The sequence below is a fragment of the Lepisosteus platostomus genome, chromosome 14 (genome assembly GCF_059453375.1).
Source record: "Lepisosteus platostomus isolate fLepPlt1 chromosome 14, fLepPlt1.hap1, whole genome shotgun sequence".
Taxonomy (NCBI): domain Eukaryota; kingdom Metazoa; phylum Chordata; class Actinopteri; order Semionotiformes; family Lepisosteidae; genus Lepisosteus; species Lepisosteus platostomus.
Window position 1 is genome coordinate 15,889,881 of NC_142624.1, and position 24,865 is coordinate 15,914,745.

Consider the following 24,865-nt stretch of genomic DNA (forward strand, 5'->3'; position numbering starts at 1 on the left):
CATTGGCCTTATTAATTTTTCACTTGAGTGTATGGAGGAGTGTCAGCTGTCAATGAGAGCAGACCCCCCCTCTTAGGCTGGGCAAATGATTTTTTAATTTTTAAAAAAGAAAGAAAAAAATAGATATAATGATATAAACATTTACTGCAATACAATACTGCTACGTTTCAGCTATGAATCCTTCTTCACGTGTGAGGGTGAAATGCTTGGAGCTTGTAATGTAGGGCGCTCTAGACCAGCCATATACAGTTTACATAATATGTTTATGTTCCAAAATTAATAGTTTATGACCTTCAGATGCATTATGCTCCTATTCTTTTCATGCTCAGCTACTAAAATTTCCCTTCAGTGGTAAAATTCCATATAAATATTCAATACTAAAACGTGCACAGTACAGACATTAAATGATTAAATCTTTCCATGACCGACCAACGCACCACAAGTGCCCCTGTCGGTCATTTTGGCCAGCCAATCCGCGGTATGACGCGTTATGATGCTTTATGACGTAGGGAAATGCCTACGGTACGTGTTTGTACCGCCCACTTTGAATGGCTGCATCTGTATGTGTCCTATGTGTTTCGTATACTGTACACACATTGGATTAAATTGTAGAATAACCTAGTGCATAAATTACTGGGTCCTGGTGAGCAACAAAAATCAACAGGTTAAACAGATAATTTTCCACATGATTTGTAAATGTTTTCAGATTACATAATATTTCTCTATCAGTGTCATCAGGAGGTTTTCATAATGTGTGAGACTGAACTGTAGACTCAGTTGTAAAGGAGGTGTCTCCTTTACAGTGCTATCCCTTTTTCTTCTTATATCCTCTTTTCTAAGATTCTTGTTTCCATGTGATCCTTTTATCCTGTCTTCTGTCTTAATCCTTTAAGAACTTAACGATTTAACTGCAGATTGTTTAGCTTTAGATAAAACATTTACAATGTTTGGCCATGTTTGACTGTTTCAAGGCTAAGATATAACCCATTTCCATGAGCATGTGACCTCCCAAGCAAACATATTGGTGAAATCACACAGCTGCTCAGCACCAGACCAACCCCAAAAACCTGTTTGTTGAAAAACATGTTTGATCACTGTGCATAGGCAGATCTTGAACCCTGGTCATGGATTTCTGGTATTAGCACTCTATTGTATGAGCTGTAACACAACAGGAAGGTTAAGTTAATTAGCTTTTGTAGTTACTGCATACAAATGCATCCTTACACAAAATAATTATAGTTCTTGCGAGGATATTTATTCTGTGATAAGAATACCTTTGAGTTCTGAGAACATCAGAAAAAGGGGCAAAAAATAAAGTTTTGTAAATTTATTTCAGCTTCCAGCTGTCACTGTTCTAACCTGTAGAATTTCCATTCCATGTTTTTACCTGTTACTTCACCAATTGCTATTGAAGTTTTATGAACTTATGTCTATCATACTTGCAATTTAATAAACATAAAATTACACATTCATTTTATACATCACAGTTATTTATATTACTTTCCATAGGTACCGTATAGTACTTTGTGCTGAAAAATATGATCAGATGTTTAGCAATAAATAAACAAATGGAATGGCTGAAAGCAGTTTTATTGATTATGCTTACATTCTCTTATTACAGCACTGTTTGGGAATAAATTATATTTTAAATACTACCTTGAGTAAATTAAGTCAGCATCTAAGGTATAACTTAGACTTTACCATTTCTTGCTATAATGCATAATGAACAGAATCTAGAACAGAATAAGAACAGCTAATCTGCAGTAATCAATTAAAATCCATAGTTATTTCAGAACAGTTTTTATATTTTCAATATGACTTTTGTCACATTAGTGCCTAAAAATGTCTGAAATGAATAGTGCTACTAAAAACTACTGTACATCCAAGCAAACTCTTGGTAGTCTGTGTGTGACATGCACATATGCATATAATGTATTCATATTTATTTTGAAAATATTCATATATTTCTTCTTACATTTGGTAATGGTACAGATGCAGCCATTCAGAATGCATGTCAAAACTGGTGTCTGCAGTAAGCAAGATGCACTGACCGGAGTATGATTCAGCTTGCAAATTTAGCTTTTTACTACCCAAAGAACATTGATACAGTAGATGGGATTTGTGGTGAAATAGACACGTATTGCTAAGTACCGGTACTGTTAATATCTCTCAGTCAAATACTCCATTTTGCAAAAAAAAATATTGATTTGAAACCTTTTGCATCATGTGTTTTGTGTCATCCAATGAATAAAATGATGATATTCAAACTTTTGAAATGCACGCATTGATAGGCAATTTGTTATGATACATCATTCTTCAAAGTCACCCTAGTCTATAACATGAATGGCTGTTCTGGTAATCACACCCGTGCTGGCACTACAGGGGGGCATTGGGAGGCAATGCCCCCACCCCCCCAAAAAATGTCAATGCTCTAATTCAGGGGCATAGGTACAGGTGAGCCTGGCCCACCCAGTCAAAGAGAGATTCCTCTCTGACCCAGTCAATTAAAAGAAAAATTGATGGTGTGATGATTGTCATAGCGTTTCTAACCAATAAGAAAATGAAACAAATAAAATGGGGAGGTCAATGTGATACAATTGGCTAAGTCGCTGTCAAACTCTTGATGTTGGAGTAAAACAAAAAATCCTGCCAGTTGTGGTAAAAAATCAAGTAAGCTACTCACATACGAGCTTGCCAAAGTTAATCATGGAAAACAAATCTCATTTAAAAGAAGCACGCTTTGACAGGTCCAATTCTGGACAGTTATCATATTCAATGTCAAGCCTGTATTTGCTTTGTGATGTACACCAAACATCACACGCCAACTCAAAATACATCATTAGACTAAATTAGGCCTGTTTTCATGATTACATGTAATTATTTCCGTGCCAGCCGTGGCATCCCTGTGTCACTTCTGTAAAGTTTTCTAACTTAATTGTGCTTGCTAGAATTTTGTTGGGTCAGTTTGTTGGTTAGCATTGGCATGCCTTTGTTCATTAGTCTGTAGCTAGCTGTTTTTCCATAGACGGTTTTACATAATTTTTTTTCTTCATGTTGCATTTTGCTTTCTGAGTCTATGTACTGTGTGCTTTATGGCACGTATGGGTGCGTTTGTTAATTCACCTGCAATGCCTGGTGGTGCACTGGTTCAGTGCACTGGTTCTGGTGTCTGTAAAGCAGAAGTCTCTTTGTTTCATATGCATATGTAACCACCGGACTTAAAAATAAGTAGCTAAAGATGGTCTTTTATACCGAGCAACAAAGTTACTACGACACATTCTAAACAAATGATAAGACAGCAACACATGCCAATATTGTTATTAATTATAACTAAGTTGCAGACTAGACAACAGTTAGTTCTTTTCATGTTCTGGTTGACAGACAGCTTATCAAATACATGCCCTTTATCTTACTGACCAAGGACAGGCAGCATCTTTATGTATTTGGGCGCAAAGCCAACTTCAAGCCACTAAACTGCATAGTTTGCAAAAATGCAAAAACAAAAAATGATATTATTATCTCACTTCCCAGGTGTCTCCCTTATCTCTTCAGATTCAATTTATGCAGTGTACCAAGCTGCTTGCCGATTCCTCATGTCCCTAATGTCAGAAATGGACTGTTCAATGACTGCTGTCAGAACACCACAAAATCATTTAAACAATGCCTGAAGTAGACAAGTAATAGGTTTATTCCATGCTGAAAAAAAGAAGAAAGAGAACACAACGTTTTGGCCGTGGAGCCTTCTTCAGGTGTGAGAGAGACAAGGCAGTAGGCAAAGGTAATGTAGTGGGAGAACAAAGGCTGGGAGGGAGGGGGGGTTAGAGGCGGGAGCAGGGGACAGAAAGAGAGGCCAATCAAGAGGTGTGAAGTCAGGATAGATGTAGAAAGGTGTGAAATGAAACTTCCAATGAATGGAGAAAATTTAGTAGAATAGTAGTCTGTCGTTAAGAGAAGGGGGAAGGTGTCATCTTAGCTGCAGGATAAGTTTGGTTTCAGTAGTCTTTCTGATGTATGAGTTCGGAAAACCATCTTTGAGAACACAGACAGAGAGATTAGAGTGGTCGTGGTTGAGAAACAATGGGCTTGGAGAGATCTTTAATCTTCACAGCCCTGATGTGTTCTCTGAAGCAGTCTCCAAGTCTTCTTCCTGTTTCTCCAATGTAGAGCGAAACTGGGCATTTACTGCAAGAGATACAGTAAATAAGGTTGCTGGAGGTACAAGATGCCATCTGGGTGATCTGGAATTTTCCTGAGGGGCCTTGAATGAGTGTGGTGGTGGCTGTGTACTTGCAGGTGATACAGCGAGCTCTGTTGCAAGGGAAAGTGCCTGGTGTGGATGGTTGTTGAGGGCGGTCAAGGGAGCTGTGAACAAGGAGGTTACGCAGATTAGGTGGTCAGCGATATGAGATGATAGGGCGATCAGAAAAGAGGGCCCCAATGGAGGGATCATCCTGTAGGATGGAAAAGTTGTGGTTTATGGTCCTGGGGATAGGAAGCGTGTTAGGGTGGTAAGGAAGCACCAAAGGAATGGGGTTGTTACGGTGGGAGTTCCTGATCGGGTTGATGGTCCGGGGGGTGTTTTTAGGCTCGGGCAATGGGGAATGACGATGTACAGAGATGTGATGTCCATGGTAAAAATGTAGCATTCGGTACCCTGAAATTGGAAATCATTAAAAAGTTGGAGCGCGTGGTTGGTGTCTTTGATGTATGAGGGAAGATCTTCAACCAGCGGTCTCATGAGGCTGTCGAGAAAGGCTGAGATGTAAGTAGTTGGACAGTTACATGCTGATACGATGGGGGGTCCAGGGGTGTCCGGTTTGTGGATTTTGGGGAGGAGGTAAAATTGAGATACCTGTGGATGTTCCATGATGAGCTGGTTTGCCTCCTGGGGGAGCTCATTACTGCTGATAAGAAGAGAAATGGTGGATACCACTTCCTTTTGGTAGTCAGTGGTAGGGTCCTGTTGGAGAGGGAGGTAGGCAGAAGTGTCAGTTAGTTGTGTAGAGGCTTTAAAGATATATAGATCCTTACGCCACACCACAACAGCACCTCCTTTGTCCGCTGGTTTGATGACGATATCATCCCTGTTGCGGAGAGACTGGAGCGCCTGATTTTCTCCTTGGGTGAGGTTAGACCTATGTTTACTGGGTATAGAGAGTGCCTTGGGAGCTTGATTAGTGCATTGGTTTATGAAATAATCAACTGGTGGAAAACGGCCAGAGGAGGGAGCCCAACAGCTCTGTTTGGGATTAATGTTGTTAATGACATCAATAACCGGGTTGTTATCAGCTGCCTGTGAAGAGGAATTGTCGGCAAAATGTGCTCTGAGACGGATCCTGCGGTAAAAGCGGTTAAGGTCGACAGTGGTCTGGGGGATGTCCAGCTTCCTGGGAACTGGTACAAAACTGAGCCCTTTGCTGAGGAGGGATCGCTCATCCTGTGAAAGGGAAAGGTTAGAAGGTATGGTGACAACAAAGTTAGGGTTGGTGAGGGTGTTCGAGGTGTTGATGATTTTCTTCTGTAGAAGATGACTGAGTTTTTTGTCCTTCTCTGTAGTGAGAAACTGGTACAGTTTAGAGTTTAGTTATGAAGGGAAGATGATGTGGAGCTGTCAGGCGTAGAAATTCCTTAGCCTCTTTGATGTTGTTGTCGGAAAGGATAATCTGTTTTTTGAGGGAGAAAATGGTAGAGAGCATTAGTTTCCTAGAAAATATTTTTAGAAGTCTCTGAGTGTTACTCTGGGTGGTATCAGAGTCAAAAGAAAAGGTATTAAATTTAAGGCGAAATCCTTTAGGGATGATATTATGTCGATGACATCTGTAAAGGAATAGAAGGTGGTTAGAAAGCCTGGTCTTGGAACAGATAGCTGTGAAGAGACAGAATGCTGGTTTAGTGAGAGAAGCGGGCAAGTGGCCCAGGGAGGAAGAGAAGGTATGACGAAGAGATCTAGAAAAAGATTTGGAGGAAGGCATAGTGGGTCGCAGCAGCTGTAGGCGGTAGTAGTTCAGGTGGGTAGCTGCGTCAGCATGCGTAGGCTGCAAAGGAACAAGTAATAGGTTTATTCCATGCTGAAAAAAGCATTTTTCAGCATGGAATAAACCTATTACTTGTTCCTTTGCAGCCTACGCATGCTGATGCAGCTACCCACCTGAACTGCTAATGCCTGAAGTAGCCTATTAATTGTGACTGCACTAGCATATGATGTGCTGCTGTGCCCATTTGAGAGTGCATGCTTCCCAATTGTGCCAAATGCTTCTGTACATGTGTATATAGGGCCAAGGTGGCTTTTCGCAAACGTAAGAATAAATAATTCTTTAGTTTTGATTCTAACTTGTCTGTTTTTGTACAACGTGTTGAACAAGATTTGAACTTTAAATGTAATGATATGTAGGGCACAGTTGTGTTTGCTGGTTGGGAGTGATGTGTGTTGAGGGGGGAGGGACTCCTTGAAATTCTGTAGACCTGGGGCCTTTCACTAAATGGTGTCCCAAGTGCTCTTTTTTCTCATTTTCAATTCAATTAAATTCAATTCATTTTATATAGCGCCTTTAACAACAAGGTTGCCCCAAGGCGCTTAACAATGCAAGTGATCCATGTTGTAAATACAGAACAGAAAAGACCAGAAGACAAGGGAGGAGAGGAGCCAAAAACTCCTTAGTAAGGAGAAAGCAAACCTCTAGGGGTCCAAGATCAACTGGCTGTCCAACCCCTTTGGGCATGCTAACATTATACAATTAAAAAAAGAAAGAAATGAATGAGGGTATTAATCCATCCATAATGTCTTCTGTATGTCAGTACTCCATGCAGATCTCTGTAGACCAGCAAAATCCTCCTAAACGATACCAATATACATGATGCCCCTCTTGGATCCATGGCAGTGGTGCAGCATCCAACTCAGATGGTACTCAGCCCGGGCAATATCCGGACATGTGGGGAGGAGAATAGGATAGTTTACCTGTCTTACCTCCAAGATAACTAGCCAAGGATGTGCCTCTGGTAAAAGAACATTTAAAGAAGGCTCAGGAAGGCCAAAGATTGCACTACATAATGCTGCTTCTTCCTATTCCCAAATGTAAAATATATACTCATTGCCAAGGACCTTATGAGGTGATTGAGCAAACAGGCCCTTTTAATTATAAAATCTTCCAGCCAGATAAGAAGAAAAAGGAACTAATTTATCATGTAAATTTGATGAAGGCCTAGAGGGAGATAAAAATGAAGCCTCTTCCCTTGTTAATGTATGCACCGGGGTGCAAGGATCTGCAACAATATCACCTGACCTAATGGAGAAACAGAGAGAGCAGTCATTATAAAGTGGCATTAAAAAGCCAATAATCAACAAAGATTTAATATTAGTGATATTATGAAACCAAACCAAAGATGCGTCTTCATCTACCTTGAATCCCCCTCCTTCCTCACATTCTCCCCTGCAGAATGAAAAATCACCAAAGTGTAGAAAAATAGGGAAATGGGGATGTGGGAAAAGAGTGATTTGATATAATGAGAAATTCAGTGAGACAGGTCATACTGTAATACATTGTTATGCTTAGCAAGACCATCATGTTCTTAAGTGTGAATATACTTTTGCAGATTTAATATAGTATATATATTATTTTTTTAGATTTTATTATTAGAGAAAGAGTCTTTATTATCCCTAAGGGCCAATTTGTTAAAGTACCACTTGTGCATTGGTTGAAAATCGAATCCTACATGGCAGGAAAAAGTCCTACTGCTGAACAGCCAACGCATAACTCGGATTGGACAAGATACAATTGTTAAAAACAATGCCTTCCAAAAGTATTCAGACCCTTAAAAAGTTTTCAAATGTTGCTGGCTTACAAATGACACATATACATCTTCCTTAAACAGACTGGGTTTTTTCCAGTAAATCCAGTAAATGTGACTTTAATGGTGTCAATGCTATGGTAAGGCAATTATATCCTTAAAATATCCGAAAAATCGGTATCATTTGTAATCCAGCAACATTTGACAACTTTTATAGGGTTTGCAATACACTATGTATAAATGTATATGAACAATATATGTATATTATAATATATATTAAAATTACTGATGTTATAATTACTTGCAAAGGAAATGAAATGCATAAGAAAACTTTACTAAATTACTAAGAAACAAACTAAAAAACAGTACATTGTAAATAATGTGTATACATAAGAATAAGAAAACAGTTATTGATACTTTGTATCCTATATGTAATTTAAAAAACAATTAAAAATCTGTCTTACTTTACATGATTATTAGCTCATGAAAGCACTTATGGGTTAAAACATTTAATTTTTTTTTTAAAGATTTGTTTGAAAATCATTCAAATGAGTGGTACATTAAAGATTCACTTCACCGCCTGACAATTTTACAGAGAAGTCCACTCTTGCATCAGATTATTTGAAAAAAAAGTTGTGCCATTTGTCATGATAAAGCGCTTGTTGCATTATTTTAAGTTCAAGTTCAAGTTTATTGTCATTATTCTCATATACAGGTATATGGTATAACAAAATGCTGTTAAGCTAGCTCTCAGACGATACGTAGTACATAAAAAAACAACAATACAATTGTATAATAAAAGAAAGACAGAGACAACAAGCAGTGTGCAAAAACAATAACAGGCAATGTGCAAAACAACAACAGGCAATGTGCAAAACAACAAAAAGGTAACAGGTAATGTGCAAAAACAACATCTGATGTGCAAAAACATGCATCAACAGAATGAAATAGAAGGATAGAAATTATGGGGAGTGAGCTTTTTGACATGTAAGGTAGAGGTAGATTTCAATGTGTGAGTTTTTGGTTACAAAGAAGAAAGAAGGCACTGTGAGGTTCACATCATAGGTGAGAGGTGAGGTGAGAGTGAGAGAGGCTGGGAGTTTAATAGTCTGATAGTGCGGGGGTAAAAACTGTCTCTGAGTCTGGTAGTCCGGGCCCAAATGCTCCGGTACCGTTTTCCAGATGGTAGAGGGTCATACAGTCTGTAGCTGGGATGTGTGGGGTCTTTGATGATGCTTAGAGCTTTCCTCAAGCACCGTCTGTCATAAATGTCCTGTATAGATGGGAGGGCAACCCCAGTGATGGACTGGGCAGTTTTCACCACCCACTGTAGGGCTTTGCGGTCAGCAATACTGCAGTTGCCATACCACAACCTGTCAGTGTGCTTTCTGTAGTGCATCTGTAAAAGTTAGTGAGGATCTGGGGACATATCTTAGCCTTCTTCAACTGTCTTAGGAAGTACAGGCGCTGTTGCGCTTTCTTGATCAGACAGGTGGCGTTGAGAGACCATGTGAGGTCCTCAGTGATATGGACACCAAGGAATTTAAAGTTACTGACCCTTTCCACTTCAGTCCCGTTGATGTGGATAGGGGCATGTCTGTTTTGCAGTTTCCTGAAATCAACGATCAGCTCCTTGGTTTTGCTGACGTTGAGGGTGAGGTTGTTGTCTTCACACAACATTGTAAGGAGATTGACCTCCTCCCTGTAGGCCCTCTCATCATTGTCTGTGATCAGACCTACAACTGTGGTGTCATCGCCAAACTTGATGATGGGGTTGGTGTTGTGTTTGGCCTTACAGTCGTGGGTGTAGAGGGAGTAGAGTAATGGCCTAAGCACACACCCCTGGGGGACCCCAGAGTTAGTGTGCCGGAGGTATGGTTTCCAAGCCTGACAGCCTGAGGTCTGCCTGTCAGAAAGTCCCGAATCCAGTTGCAGAGGGTGGTGTTGAGACTGGAATGATAGTGTTAAAAGCTGAGCTGAAGTCGATGAATAGTAGTCTTGCGTATGTGTTCTTTTTATCCAGATGAGATAGGGCAGTGTGTATGGCAATGGAGATCGCGTCATCTGTAGATCTGTTGGGCCGGTAGGCAAATTGGTACGGGTCCAGTGTGTTTGGTATGGTGTCCTTAATGTGCTTCATGACCAGCCTCTCGAAGCACTTCATGATGACAGGTATTAGTGCCATAGGTCGGTAGTCATTAAGACATGTCACTGTTGTTTTCTTCGGTATTGGGATGATGGTGGTTGTCTTGAAGCAGGTGGGGACTACGGCTTGGGCCAGAGACATGTTGAAAATGTCTGTGAATAAACCTGCCAGTTGATTGGCGCAGGCTCTGAGGATGCGGCTGGGTATGCCGTCAGGTCCTGCAGGCTTGCATGTGTTCCCTTTTTGCAGAGATCTCCTCACCTCATCTGCAGACAGTGAGAGCAGCTGGTCAGCTGCAGAGGGTGCAGCTCTCATGGCTGGTTCTGTGTTGCTGGCTTCAAACTGAGCATAGAAGGTGTTGAGCTCGTTAGGCAGGGAGGCATCATGGGCAGGTGCACAGATGTTCTTCCTCTTGTAGTCTGTGAGGGCCTGTATACCTTGCCACATGCGCCTTGGGTCATTAGTGGTGAAGTGTTCCTCTAATTCCTGTTTGAGTGTGTTTTTTGCATGTTTAATACCATTGTTTAGATTGATCCTGGCTGACCTTAGTTCTGATTTATTGCCCAGTTTGAATGCTGTGGTTTCTGGTTAGGAAAAGCTTTTATTTCTTTTGTGATTGTGACATCGTCAGCACAATTCCTGATGTAGCTAGTGACTGACGATGCGTGTTCCTGTATGTCGGTGTATGATCCCTGTGTGGCAGCCTCTTTAAACACACTCCAGTCAGTTTAAATGGCTGCATCTGTATATTTCACTGCTAGATAATAATAACAAATATAATGTGTAATTTTTCATTTGGACTTTATTCCTGTTTTTTGTTTCATAGGATTGTTTAGGTGTTTTTGACTTGAATTTAAACAATATTGTTTTAAATATTAAACTGCTATAACTATTGCTCAAAAGTTTTTTTTTCTTTTTGTGTAGTATGGTTTAAATATCTTGTTTTCCATGCAGGAGAATATTCCTGGAAAGCCTTTCAGCTTCTGGCTCTGGTTAGACTCTATACTGGAACTCATTAAGAAGCATCTCTTGCCTGTTTGGATAGATGGGTAAGTATTGGGGATGGGTTAGCAAAGTACAAAATTCAACAGCAATATAAAGGTTTAATTGGGGTGTTTTACATAACTTTCTATTTTGCCCATTACTTTTCTGTAGAATATTTTAAAAAGTGGAAAAACATTGATTAGCTATTAAGAGGTTAAATATTTGGATGTATATTTTTCCATTTAAAATTGTGAATTTAATTGTGAATTGTGAAATTAAAATTATTAAATGAACAGATGTCTGGCTCACAAATTTGACAGAGTTGCTGTTTTAGTGATAAAAGTTAAAACTAGCTTTTATAAAAAGGACATTTCCACATGCAGACAGCTTTTACAGTACCCGCATCCCACCACCAAAGGGGACCCAAACAGATAGTACATACCTCATCCACTCTGGGGAGGTGTAGATTAATCAGACCTCGTTAACCCTTCACCATGCCTCCCCTTCAGCCTACTTAAACCATGCTCCCTGTTTCAACCTTGCTCAGTATTAGGTTTACAAACCTGAGAGGTACACATCCTGTTTCCCTAAGATATTCTCTGCTTCCCTTTTTGGCCTTTGGACTTTTTGCCTTGACCAAATTTTCTGGATTCTCCTTTGGATAATTATTACTTCAAAATCTTTTGTCTTTTTGACTGTTTGTTTGGACTACAGCCTTGGATTTCCCAGATTTCCTTGTAACCACATAGGCTTCATCCCTTACCATCAGCTACTTGTAGCATAACAACGACAGCAAATATAAAAATGCATGGGAAATCGTAGTCATGGTAATCAAAAAAGTATATATAGACTTGACTGCAAATCTTTTATGTTTTATATTCTGTGTAGAGTATCAAATGGGCTAATTGGTAAAGTTAATAAATCTGCCTATTTGAAGCAATGTAATATCAGCATTAGAGTACAATCATCCTAGCTTTGAGCCATAGCTGTATTATTACATAGATATAAATGGTATTCCCTAAGCGGCAGGACACCGTTTGCCAAGCAGTATCAGTGATGGATTGGATGGATTTGGGCAACCTGTAGACACCTGCAATCTTGCATTTACAGTATATACAGATGCAGCCATTCAAAATGGGTGAGGTATTTCGCGGCATACCCCGGTGGGCGTGTCACAGTATCACGCGGTATCACGCATTTCACGTGTGTCACGTGACTAACTATCCGGCGTCGCCTTGTAAAACCGCCAGGGGGAGCTTAACCTCTCATGTACAGCATTTGAGCCTTTAATTTTGAACTGTGTATTACAGCATGTTAATCATCAGTCATTAAAATGTTGGTATATATTATGAAAGCAAGATTGCTCAGTTGGACAGAAGTACACAACCTACCTTTATCAGAAATATTTATGCATCAAAGCCTTTACTGAAGATATTACTAATAGTATTAATAATGGATGACTTTGGACAAGCTGTATACTCAAAGTATAATTTCTTTAGCACATTTGTACAAGCACTTGGAATCTGTCCAAGCCATACTTTGTCAGGCATTTTGTTTTACTTCAACGGGGCATAAAAACTTCCTTGCTTTTAACAGGGCGTTTCATAATTTCTAGCTACGAAAATGATTTAAAATGCGACACCTATCATTCAACTAGAGCTTAAAATATCACAAGGAAAAATACACACCGGTATTCCATTTCTCCCTAAACATTGTAAGCTTCGAAGTCTTTAACTAACGTGATACCGGAGTCAACAAGCATACTTTTAGAATTTGATTAAAAGGGAATATAATATGGAATCGCGTATCTAAAGAATTTAATAACGGTATGATTATATCCGTGTACTGCGGCAGGACTGTGTAAGGCTGTTTCGCCTACCTGAACATGCGAGCTGTCTTGTAGCCTACTGGTCTAGGTGCGTGACTTCCAACTGGTAGGTTGTGTGTTCGAATCCAGCTGGTGCTGGACTTTTATTTTAACAAACATTTCTTCGAAAAAATAGGTAAGCGATATTATGGACAATCAATTGACTTTTATATTTCAAAATATCGCAACATGATCGATATTTGCGATATTTTGAATATATCTTCCCTTCTGACAGTGGTTCCTGCTTCTATTGTGTGTGTGTGTGCAACAGTAAATTGTTATAGAGAAATGGAGGCGGGACAGTATGCGTTACAATATAAACATTTATATTGATTTAAATCGTGTTCTGATTTAAATCGCAAACGCGTGTTTAATTATGTGTTTTTTAATCATGATCAGGCTAATGCATTTCTACATTTTCTGTATGAACCAGCTTAGAGGTTCATACAGAAAGACAGCTTGTGTTTAAATTGAGTGTAAGGTAATTTATGCTTCTAAAGTCATGGTCAGTATTGTTGTACTGTGCTGTACTGTGTCACATTATTTTATAGCGTTTTTATTGCGTTATTAAATCCGGTGGCGCTGTGTTAGTTTCCTGACTCACATTATTTAAACTGCGACACTGATCATTCATCTCTAAATAAACTTTATTTTATATAGCATTTTAAGCGAATAGGTAATTAGATTGCTCATAAACCTAATCACTTTTTCTTCATAAACACAGCGTGATTGCTCTTTGAAAATGCTTTTCCTTTATTTTTAAAGTAGGCTCAGATTTCAACTATAGATCGTATTATTATAAAATTTCTTGGAAAAATGTATTTTATGTAAACCATGTTTGCTATTAATTCATTTAGGGCTAAAATACGTTCATTGTCTTCTAATCGAGTCGAGTTGACATTGGAAGCCTGCCACACCCGGACCGTTAACGCATTAGCACGTCAAAGCCCATTGAGCCAGTATTGGCTTTAGTATCCCCCCCTTCTCCCCTCAATTCAATTCAATTCAAGGTGTTTTATTTACATGACAGATGGGTACAAGCAGTGTTGGGTACTGTATGTATATTGTAACGCTTACGGCAGACAGGCACTGTGTAGGAGCCGACGCACCAGAGCAGCGCCTGCAATTTTTATATTTATAACTTAGTTTTTAAAATTAGTCAAGCAATACGAAGCATCTCCTTTTACTTAGTGCCTGAGCATACTGCAACGCGTGTGAAGCCCATAAACGATATTAATTTTGGAACTTAAACATACAGTATATGGCTGGTCTCGGTACTTTAAAGAAAACATACACACCAGTATTCCATTTCTCCCTAAACATTTTAAGCATCGAAGTCTTTAACTAACGCGATACCGGAGTCAACAAGCATACTTTTAGAATTTGATTAAAAGGGAATATAATATGGAATCGCGTATCTACAGAATTTAAAGACCAGACAATCGCAAACTCGTTTTCAATAAAATTATTTTATTCATTCAGCAGTTTGTGAGAGGGACATCCAGCAGGGAGAGACACACACACCGGTTTTCATTGACAACATTGTTTTTTTTTCAATTCCTCTTGTCTAACAGGAATGTTTTGTTTGTGGACAGACTGTTAGACAAGAGGAAAAGACTGCCTCCTCCTACGAAGCATTTCGTTGATCCGATCACGAATTCTTTTCCAGTCGTACGCAGCAAGGGTTGAGAATCTCCGATTCACCATCGTACTAATGGTTTCCCGGAGATTGGGTTAAAAAAAACAAAAAACATACTAACAACTGTGCCATCCTACTCCTTAGTTAATACATTTTATTATTCATAAACAGTTAACATTGTTAGCAAAATATTTTGAATTATATTTAACCCTATTTTTTCTTTAGTTTTGTATTTAACTTATTATATGATAGTCAGACTTAATGTATATTTGAACAATGAAAATATATTTTTACAAGATTTTACATTAAGCACTTAAAATTAATATGGTTAATAATAGTAAACTGTAACATGCTGTAACAAGATCGGTTACAAGAAGAAAATGCTTTCAGAGAAAATGTTTCAACCAAACTTATTCCCACACACCCCGCCCCCACTACCATTAGAATATACACAAACATTTTAGCGTTTCATTCTGAGCAGAAGACTCTCACACCTGAAGAGTGCTGGCTGTGACGAATTAAACCGGTTTTACAGGTTTCAATCACAGACCATGTGACATGGGACTCAGTAAACTACAGTAACACCGTATTTGATAACGCTTTAAAAACGCTATAAAATAATGTGACTTGGCACAGAACAAGTTTACAACACAGTACAAAGATAAATGCTGACCATGACTTTAGAAGCATAAATTGCCTTACACTCAATTTAAACACAAGCTGTCTTTAGCCCTCTAAGCTGGTTCATACAGAAATGTAGAGATCTAGGCTCAGAACACACAGCTTCATTAGCGAATACATATGCAGGACAACTGGAGAAGACGTTTTACAGAGGATGGATTTTTAGAAACATCCCATCAGACATCCCATCATATTCACAACGTGAAATCTAGAAAATAATATTACGTAACCAAAATCCGCAATATGGAAACAGAACCTGTGTAATTGTTGATAGATGATGTACTCGTAACATTTTTTCAAGACGAACTACAACATTTAAAAAATGACTTGTATGTACTTGATATCTCTAATCAATCCACGGGTCCCAGCACAAAACGAAAGTAAAACGCATACCGTTTCTCGCTTCTTATTGCTCAAAAGTAATTTGACCGTATGAAATGCATAATATAAACCTAGAAACATATACGTGAGCAGTACTTAAGCACTGTAGTATCGGTGTTAAGACATACCTCTCAAATACTGTAAATCAAGTTAAAAATATCTCAAGACCGATTCTGGTCGTAATGAAACCATGCAAGGGAGTTTTTATGTCCGTTGCAGTTCTTTTGCAACATGAATATAATTATATCGTTATTAATTTCTTGAGATACGCGATTCCATATTATATTCCCTTTTAATCAAATTCTAAAAGTATGCTTGTTGACTCCGGTATCACGTTAGTTAAAGACTTCGAAGCTTACAATGTTTAGGGAGAAATGGAATACCGGTGTGTATTTTTTTCTTTAAAGTACCGAGACCAGCCATATACTGTATGTTTATGTTAAGATTTCCCTTCAGTGGTAAAATTAGATATGAATATTCAATACTTAAACGGGCACAGTTAAGACATTAAATATACATGTACATATTGTATACAGTACAGTTTGCATACGGTAATATGTTTATGTTACGCGATTAAAAAATAAATAAATAAAACTGGAAGGTCCAGCACCACCATTATGTTTATATGGTTGTTTTTGTTGGTTGGTTGTTATTATGGTTATTAATAATTCGATCTATAGTTGTAATCTGAGCCTAAATAAAAAGAAAAAGCAAGTGATTAGGTTTATGAGCAATCTAATTACTTATTCGTTTAAAACGCTATATAAAATAAAGTTTATTATTAATTTGCTGGACAGAGCGGTGAACATTATTATGCATAAGACAAAGATAACGATCCTGATCAGTTTAGAAATCTGTGTACGCTGTAAGGTTTTTACTTCTTAAACTTTTAAAATACACGTTTTGAATGGAAAGAATCCTCTTCCTGGTATAGCACGCCAGCACGTCTTTTTTCTCCAATCAGAGGGGTGTCAGATGGTGTCAGCCAATCACCATTCTGCGTTGGGTAGCAACGGGTGACTGTTCTCAGGCGGAAGATGTAAACAGCTTAATGTTCGTGTTAAATATTTTTTTTTAATTAAAATTCATTCTATACAGCAATCGCATATTTGGGTACCGTTTCATAAAACTTTCATGCTTAAAATGTTTAGGGAGAAATGGAAGACTGGTGTGTATTTTTTCTTTAAACTACCAAGACCAGCCATACACAGTACAGTTTACATACATACAGTAATGTTTTAAATTAATATCGTTTATGACCTTCAGATGCGTTATGCTCCTCTTCTTTTTATGCTCAGCTACTAAAATTTCCCTTTAGTGGTAAAATCCATATAAATATTCAAAACTAAGCGGATTAAAATGTGCACAGTAAAGACATTAAATGATTCAATCTTTGCACTACCAACCAATGCACCACGAGTGCCCCTGTCGGTCATTTTGGCCAGCCAATCACTTGCCCTGCGGTATGCTCCGGTGCCCCGCGGTGGCTTGTGGGTAGGTTACCGTACCGCGGGTTTTTACCGCGCATTTTGAATGGCTGCATCTGTAGGCAAGAGCTTCTTCTGTGTTCCTGTCATTCAACTAGCGTATTCACTGGAACATAAAAGAAGCAGAAAATCTGACAATAGATGTCACATGTCTCCATCATTCCTGTGCTAGTACTGTACAAGGGCTGTAATGATCATTAATGTTCTTAATGTATTTGGCAGGCAATGATAATTGTTTACAATTATAGGGTGCTTTTCATCCCTAACAATTTTAAAGTGCATTTCATATGAAGAGGGACCCAGTTCATCCAAGATTAATCGCAGGTCCCATCACAGTGATTATCAGCAAATTATGCACAGACAACCCAACTACAAAGCAATTCTGTGTTGAAGAGAAAATGGTTCACCAATTCACTTAGGGGGAGATATTACACAGGCTAGATTGTATATGTCTAGAGTGATATTTAGCAAGGACACCAGGGTAAACAGCAACATTAATTAATTAATGTAAATTAGCCCAATGTGAAAATGTAGCTCACATCCCTTCACCAGTTATCTAACTGATCAATTATTAATCCACCTCATATGAGCCTTTATACAAAATATAGAAGTTCTAACAACCTGTAGTGGCAGATCAGCTGAAATGACTATTCTCGTTACCGCTGGCCTGCCATAATGATCAATAGTCATAAACTCAGTTTTTGGTTACAAATACATTGCATGAGAATTATGTCCATCCATAGTTAAAAGTCAACAAACAATCTTTTAAATGTTGGCCATTTAACATCTATTTGATTTAAGATCTGATAACATCTTTTGATTTAGGTATATCATGGGGTTCGTCAGCAAGGAGACAGAGCGTGCTTTACTGAAGGAAAAGGAGCCAGGAACATTTCTCTTAAGATTCAGTGAGAGCCACTTAGGTGGAATCACTTTCACATGGGTTGATCAGTCTGAGAACGGTAAGGATGGATTGCCAATAGTGGAATAACTAAATTTAACATTTTTCATCTGATCTGTTTATTACTTAAAGGTAAATATTTTTACTGCTTAAAGGCTCAGTCTAAAAGGCAGTGTTTTGCAGTGCTTTTCATCTGTAAGTTAATGTTAGATCACGCATCTTTAACTGTGCTCCTGATGAGACCCTATCTATCAGGTTTTAAATGTTCACCTTTAAAGAGATGTCATGCCACCTAGCAATGAAAGTTTCTTCTCTGTATATTTTCTTTGGTGGTTTTTGGGCATCTTCTTCAGACTGAATGTCCTGAATAACCCTATTTGTCTCCAAGTCCAAGTCCATTTTGGGTAGAGGAGGGTGGAAGACAATGCTAGGGATTTCCTACTCCTCTGCTCTCAGTCTCTGGTGTCTGAGTCCTCTCCTGGGTCCAACCAATGCAATCTTTGTCTTTTCCAGTGTTCTGTCTGTGTTTATTTGTAGTCTCCCTCAACCAGGACCCCTCATGGGGGTGGAAGTGTCTCTTTGATGTCTTGGGTGTGGGCAGAGCTAATTGCTCAGGGCTGATTGACTGCACACAGATGGCCAGGTGTAATGATGCACTGTGTATTTACACCCTGTTCCAGAGCCCCCCTCTCAATCCCAGGTCTTCTCTGAATTGTGTGGAAATGATTGTCTGAGCAAGGACTTTTGATCAATGCGAAGCTTAAAAACAAGGAAATAAAAATGCACTACCCTTACTGAGACATTGTGCATTCTATCCACTTTAAATCGATACAGTCTTTGTCACCCTTTTTTTACACTCGGTGACATAATTTCTGAAGAAAAATTAAACAGAACAGACATCTGATTTGATTACAGGAAGGACTGACTTATGTTTTTAGTTAGCTGACCTAACAGACAGTATCAGTATCTGTTCTACAAACCACAAAAGGGCAAATTTAAGTGAACATTTAGAGACAAGTATTGTTTACCTGCTATTGTGAAAAAGTGAGTGTAACAATAGCTTTAAATTGACAATTTTGAAATACCTAGAATAATTTGTCTGTAAAGGAACAAGTTATAGGTTTATTACACCTGAAGAAGGCTCCACAGCCGAAACATTGTGTTTTCATTCTTCTCTTTTCAGCATGGAATAAACCTATTATTTGTTCCTTTGCAGCCTACGCATGCTGACGCAACTACCCACCTGAATAATTTATCTGTGATGAGCTTAATAGGCAGTGTTTTTTTTTAAATTAAGTAGAGATCATTGGAAGAATAAAACTGAAGACCCCTGATTCCTAAATGACCAAAGTTCCTTTATTGAACAGATTATTTTCTTAAATTAATCAGTAAATTACAAATTTTCTCATTAAAAAGGTGATTGATATAGAGTGACCTAAAAACTGGACTGGTCTGAGCAGAAGCATGGTTTGGCATACCTGTTAGATAATTGAGAATATGCAGTACTGAAAATGCTCTAATCAAGTATTCCGATTACTACAAAAGCAGACAATAGCTAAAATATGGACACATATTTCTTCTATAAGTAAACAAATTTAAAGGCATTTTTTAAATAATCTGTATTTGTATTGTTTCAATTGGTCACACATGCATATAGTACCTCTGAAGCAAACCCTTTTTGCTTTGTTCCCTTTTGTTAAGGTTGTCTGTAACTTTTATCTTCAGTTTTGTTTTATACAGAGAAACCTCTCATAGAGCTGCCTCCACCCTTGTTTAGCTTCTGAGAACCAGCAGATATTTTGTATGTGTAAATTACAGTGTAGTGATAACAATGCATTTTTATATTGTAGGAGAAGTGAAGTTCCATTCTGTGGAGCCGTACACCAAAAGCCGCCTCAGTGCACTTCCTTTTGCAGATATTATTAGAGACTATAAAGTTATAGTGGATGGGCTCGTCCCAGAAAACCCACTAAAATTCCTTTATCCAGGCATTCCTAAAGATGAAGCATTTGGAAAACATTACAACAGTCAACAAAGCAAAGGTAGGTAATTACATTTATTGTACTTTTATATTAAGCACAAATGGTGGTAGCAAGAAATTGTATATATAATTTTCATTACGCATTTATTAACACAATCTTAAAAATGTGACTGTATAAAATGATTACATTAGAACATTGAGAACAAAAATCAAGGTGTTTAAGTAATATGTTTCCAAAATCTGACTCTTCTGGTCACAGAAAAACTATTTTAACAGAACAATAGTCATTTTTTGGTATTAAAGAAGTCTTCGTTAATAGCTATTAGCATTATGATGTCAGGCTGTTCCAAGAATCAGATGACTTTTTGTGTCTTTTCTTACAGCATCCCAGTATATTACTTCACATTTGATTCCAGTCTCCCAGTTGTGAGTGGATTTTAAAATTCAGACTTTTCCGTTGTTTTGCTGTATATTGTCTAAAAAGCATTTAAATAATGCTGGTCATGTTTTTATTTCAGTACAAATACTGCCTCTGCTCCATCCTCGTCTCTAGAGTTACCCATGTCACCTGGAATGTTTGATATACTGAACCAACAACTTAGCCCTTTGGAAATTGAGACTGCTGTAAGTTTTCTTATGTTTCTAAATCAAGCAATAACAGTCCTATATTTATTTAAAACTTGGAAAGAGATTGGTGAAGGTAACCAAAACAACTACATGTAAATTGGAAACAACAATGTAAATTCACTTAATAGGGTGTGTCCAGTATATATGTGCATCCAGTACAGCCTGTATACACCACGTCTAATAGCATGTAGAATTCTGAAGGAGGAGTGCAGCACTATTTTACCACTACAAAGTCAATCAATAGATGCCTGAATGATGGTGGTGGAAAATTGTCTCAGTCATTGTTCCAGAATATCCAATTGTAAAACACTAGGATTGGATGTGCCGTAATGGGATCTTTTATATACACTGCCAGTGTACTTTACAATACCTCAAAAAGTATTCACCTCCTGAACATTCCAAATATTTTCGTGTTACAATCAGAATTTTTAATGCATTGAAATTATTTTTCCCCTTTGTTCACACAACATTTAAAACAATTTAAAACAGCAAAAAATATTTTTATTGTATAAAAACATTAAGCAGCATGGTGGTGAAGTGGCTAGCATTGCTGCCTCGCAGAGCTGGAGCCCAGGTTTCAATTCTAGACCTGGGGTGCTACCTGTATGGAGTTTGTATGTTCTCCCGATGTTTGTGTGTGTTTCTTCCCAAAGTCTATAACTATCCTGGTAGGTAAATTGGCTTAGGGAAAATTGGCCTTAGGTGTAAGTTTATGTGTGTCTACCCTGCGATGGACTGGTGTTCCGTCCAGGGTATACCCATTGTTTGCTAGGATTGTCTCCAGCTCTCCCTCAACCCTGAATTGGAAGAAGTTAGAAAATGGCTGGATGGAGCAAAAATGTATGAAAAGTTAAAAATAGAAATATCTTGTTTACTGTAATACCCAAGCCCCAAAGTCAATACTTTGTGTAAACACCATTTACGATGAAAATCTGGGGATTTTCACTTATTCTTCCCTGCAGATTTTCCCCAGCTCTGTCAAGCTGGGTGAGGAGTGTCGGTGAACCACAATCTTTTAATCTAGCTGATTCCATATTCTTTGCCTTTCCTAATGATGGATCTGGCTGTACTTGGAATTTTCAACACCTTACATTGTACTCCTCCTCAGAACTGTGCTTCCTCAGAATTCTATCATGGAGTTGTACTTCATGGCAGAGTTTCTGCTTTGACATGCACTGTGAACTGATATACCTTATATAGATGGATACATTTCATTTGAAATCATGTCAAACAACTTACCAGAGGTGGACTGGTGAAGCACAGGTATATCTAACTTCCTTGCATTATAGCATGGGGGTGAATACTGACATTATAGTGACATTATAGTGTTTTGTTTTAAATTATATGTAAAAACTTCCAGAAGTTTCATTCCACTTTGACATTATAGTGTAATTTGTGTATATCAGTAACAAAATATTCCACATAAATTTATGTCTATTTGATTTTGCAGCATAACAAATTATGAAAAAATAAAAAGAGATGATTCTTTCTGAAGACCAGGAAAACAAAATGCAACAGAAAAGAAAAAACAGGTGCTCCTTCGTGTATAGTATAGGAAAACAAAAGCCCTAACACATCAGCAAAACCCTTTCAATAACTGGGTCAGTTCAAGGGCACCTTGGCCTGAAGGCTATTCTGGAAAGCATTGGTCACAAAGTGGGATATAACCTGAGCAGGACACCAGACAGGTCACAGACAGACATAAACATACACACACTCACACCATTTTATACAGAAGCCTATTAACCCACCAGCATGTCTTTGGACTGTGGGAGGAACCCAGAGCACCCAGAAGAAACCCATGCAAACATACAATACCATGCAAAATCCACACAGATAGCACTCTAGGTATTGAACCCAGGGCCTTGGCGCTGCAAGAGAAGCAATGCTAAGCACTGTTCCACCGTGCCACCCGAATCCTGTGGGTTGCTTTGAGAGACAGTCATCTTCGCATTTTACACTTCTTCTATTATGACACAGTTCTCTAAAAAATCAGCATGGCTTTTTTTCCAGAGAGGTTTTTAGTACTGCTCACACTATACCTTTATTGTTCTTTGAGACTCCCCTGCCTCATTTATCATTTAGGTTTAATGTCTCAGTGATAGTCTAACTGAGAATATCTTAAAACGTGAATTCCAGTTATGAGTTTCTCTGCTCTGTGTGAGTATCTGGGGGAATAACATCTGAAATGTTTCCATTTAGTGCACTCCTGAAGCAGTTGATTCATCTCAGCATTCTTTAAATTATCCTTCTTCTTATTTGTAGTCTTGCTGTAGGCCCAATCAAAGGCCTGGGAATTCCTCCACTCGGTTGACCCTACTTGGTTTGTTCTTCCCTTCTTTTCCTTTATCTTCCCATAATGGCACACTAGGACCTCTGGCATCACCATCTTGAGGTCCACACACTTAAACTTACTTGATATTATATACTTGATTATTTTCTGTTTTAATTTTTAATTTATTTAGTAAAATTTCTGGATTATTTTCCACTTTGACTTTATAGAGTACTTTGTGTTGATGAGTGGAACAAATTCTCAGTTAAATGCATCGTGGTTCCATGCTGTAACAATAAAATGTGAAAAAGTCCAAGGGGGGGTGAATACTTTTATAGGCGTTGTATAGTGCCTTGCAATAGTTATCAGGCGTTCTTAGAACAAATGCCAAATAGTTTCTCAGTATATTTTTCAAATGAACTTTTATTCAAAACTGTAATGATCAAAACCTTTTATAAGTGAAGAAAGATGAATGTTGGCAAACATTCAAAGAATATTATAAAAACTGTAATTTATTGATTGCATTTTAAGTGTTAAGCACCCTGAGGTAAGTATTTAATGAAAATACATCTGACAACTTGTCTCTAGCAGCTTACGCATGGTGTAATTTTGTATCTTTATTCCTAGCAGTTTCCCCAGTTCTGACAAGTTTGTTGGGCATGATTGATAAAATGCATTCTTCAAGTCTCATCATAAGTTATCTATTCCAGTCATGACTTTGAGTGGACCACTAAAGGACATTAATGCTGTCAAACCACTCCTCAGTTGCTTTGGGCTTGTGCTTATAGTTACTATTCTGTTGCAATGTTAATTTCCAACCCAGGTTTGATAAAAGCAATTTTTCTTCTAGGATTCGCCTATATTGTGAACCATATATTTACTCTCAATCCTGACATGTTTCCCAGTCCCTGCTGATAAGAAGTATTTCCCTTAACATAATCCTGCTAATGTCATGTTTGACAGTTGGGATGGTGTTGACCAGATAAGGTGCTGTATTTAGCTTGAGACAGAAGTGTACACATTTTAACATTTAGATCACAAGTTTATTTTTTTGTCTCATCATAAATCATTCTGCCACATTGTGTAGCCAGCTTTGTGTAGGGATTGATACATTTTGCTTATCAATACTGACTCCAATCACAGTCATAGACCTATTTTGCAAATCGTTATGTTGTGTTCATAGTGACATCCCTAACCAGATTCCTGCTTGTCAGGCTATTCAGTATGGAAGGGTTGATTGATTTCCGCTAGTGTCTGGGTGGTATGAAGTACATTTCACTTGTTGAAGATCAGTGACTAACTTATTCCTATCTTTGAGCTACTTTATTCTTGACTTGTGTAAAAAGTTATTTTTCTCTAGTTTGTCATATCATAATGTGGTCAGCCTAAACCTCTTCAAATTCCAAAGCAAGTAACAGGTACAGTATAACTTCATGTTTCTAACACGACCTCCTGGACGCTCTTAATAGTGAACATCCTCTATTTTTTTATTGCAGATGAGCTCGCCATAATCCTCATGGTAATATGAATACTCACAATATCAGAAGATGTATAGATGTATCCTTTGGCAAGCTCCATACTATTTCTATTTCTAATTCTCAGATCTTAAAGGACTGCATATATAGAAATAAATAGGTTATAAATTTAATATTCAGTTATGCTAGAACTAGAAATATTTGCTTGTGGTTGAATACAGAATTGTGATGGTAACTTTACCGTGATTTTTTTTCTGTGCTATAAACAATATAGGCTATCAATAAAAAAGCATCATACTATTCATAGTAATCTAATAATTTAACATAGTTTTTTTCTCCAAATCAAAAAACATTATCCATTTTATATACTGCCCCCAAAAGAAATTGTGCATGTGGCAATTTGGATTTTTATAAGATGGTATGGTATAAGAGATAAGATAAATAATAATAATAATAATAAAACGAGTACATGTAATTACAATCCCTAATAGTGCAAATATTAATAATGAGTAAATTTACTTTTTGAATTAAAATCACAGAATGTAAACTTGTATAATGCACTAGTAAGGCCTCATTTAGAACACTATGTACAGTTTTAGACTGTACAACCCAATGAATGTCTTCAGAATGAACCATGCA

The 24,865-nt window shown here is 37.9% G+C and overlaps 1 protein-coding gene and 1 pseudogene across 2 annotated transcripts in view; one reads left to right on the forward strand and one right to left on the reverse strand.

The window, feature by feature from the left end:
- stat4 (signal transducer and activator of transcription 4) overlaps positions 1 to 24,323 on the forward strand; it is a 145,585-nt gene extending 121,262 nt beyond the window's left edge. For both annotated transcript variants that reach the window (XM_088607220.1, XM_088607221.1), the window contains 6 exons: positions 10,886 to 10,980; positions 17,796 to 17,932; positions 19,722 to 19,913; positions 20,236 to 20,278; positions 20,371 to 20,476; positions 24,248 to 24,323. In XM_088607220.1, coding sequence (XP_088463346.1) covers positions 10,886 to 10,980; positions 17,796 to 17,932; positions 19,722 to 19,913; positions 20,236 to 20,278; positions 20,371 to 20,476; positions 24,248 to 24,262 — 588 coding nt within the window. In that variant the 3' untranslated portion in view covers positions 24,263 to 24,323. The remainder of the gene's footprint in view (positions 1 to 10,885; positions 10,981 to 17,795; positions 17,933 to 19,721; positions 19,914 to 20,235; positions 20,279 to 20,370; positions 20,477 to 24,247) is intronic.
- LOC148648885 (uncharacterized) lies at positions 1,147 to 6,062 on the reverse strand (annotated as a pseudogene).
- Positions 24,324 to 24,865: the final 542 nt, after the last annotated feature.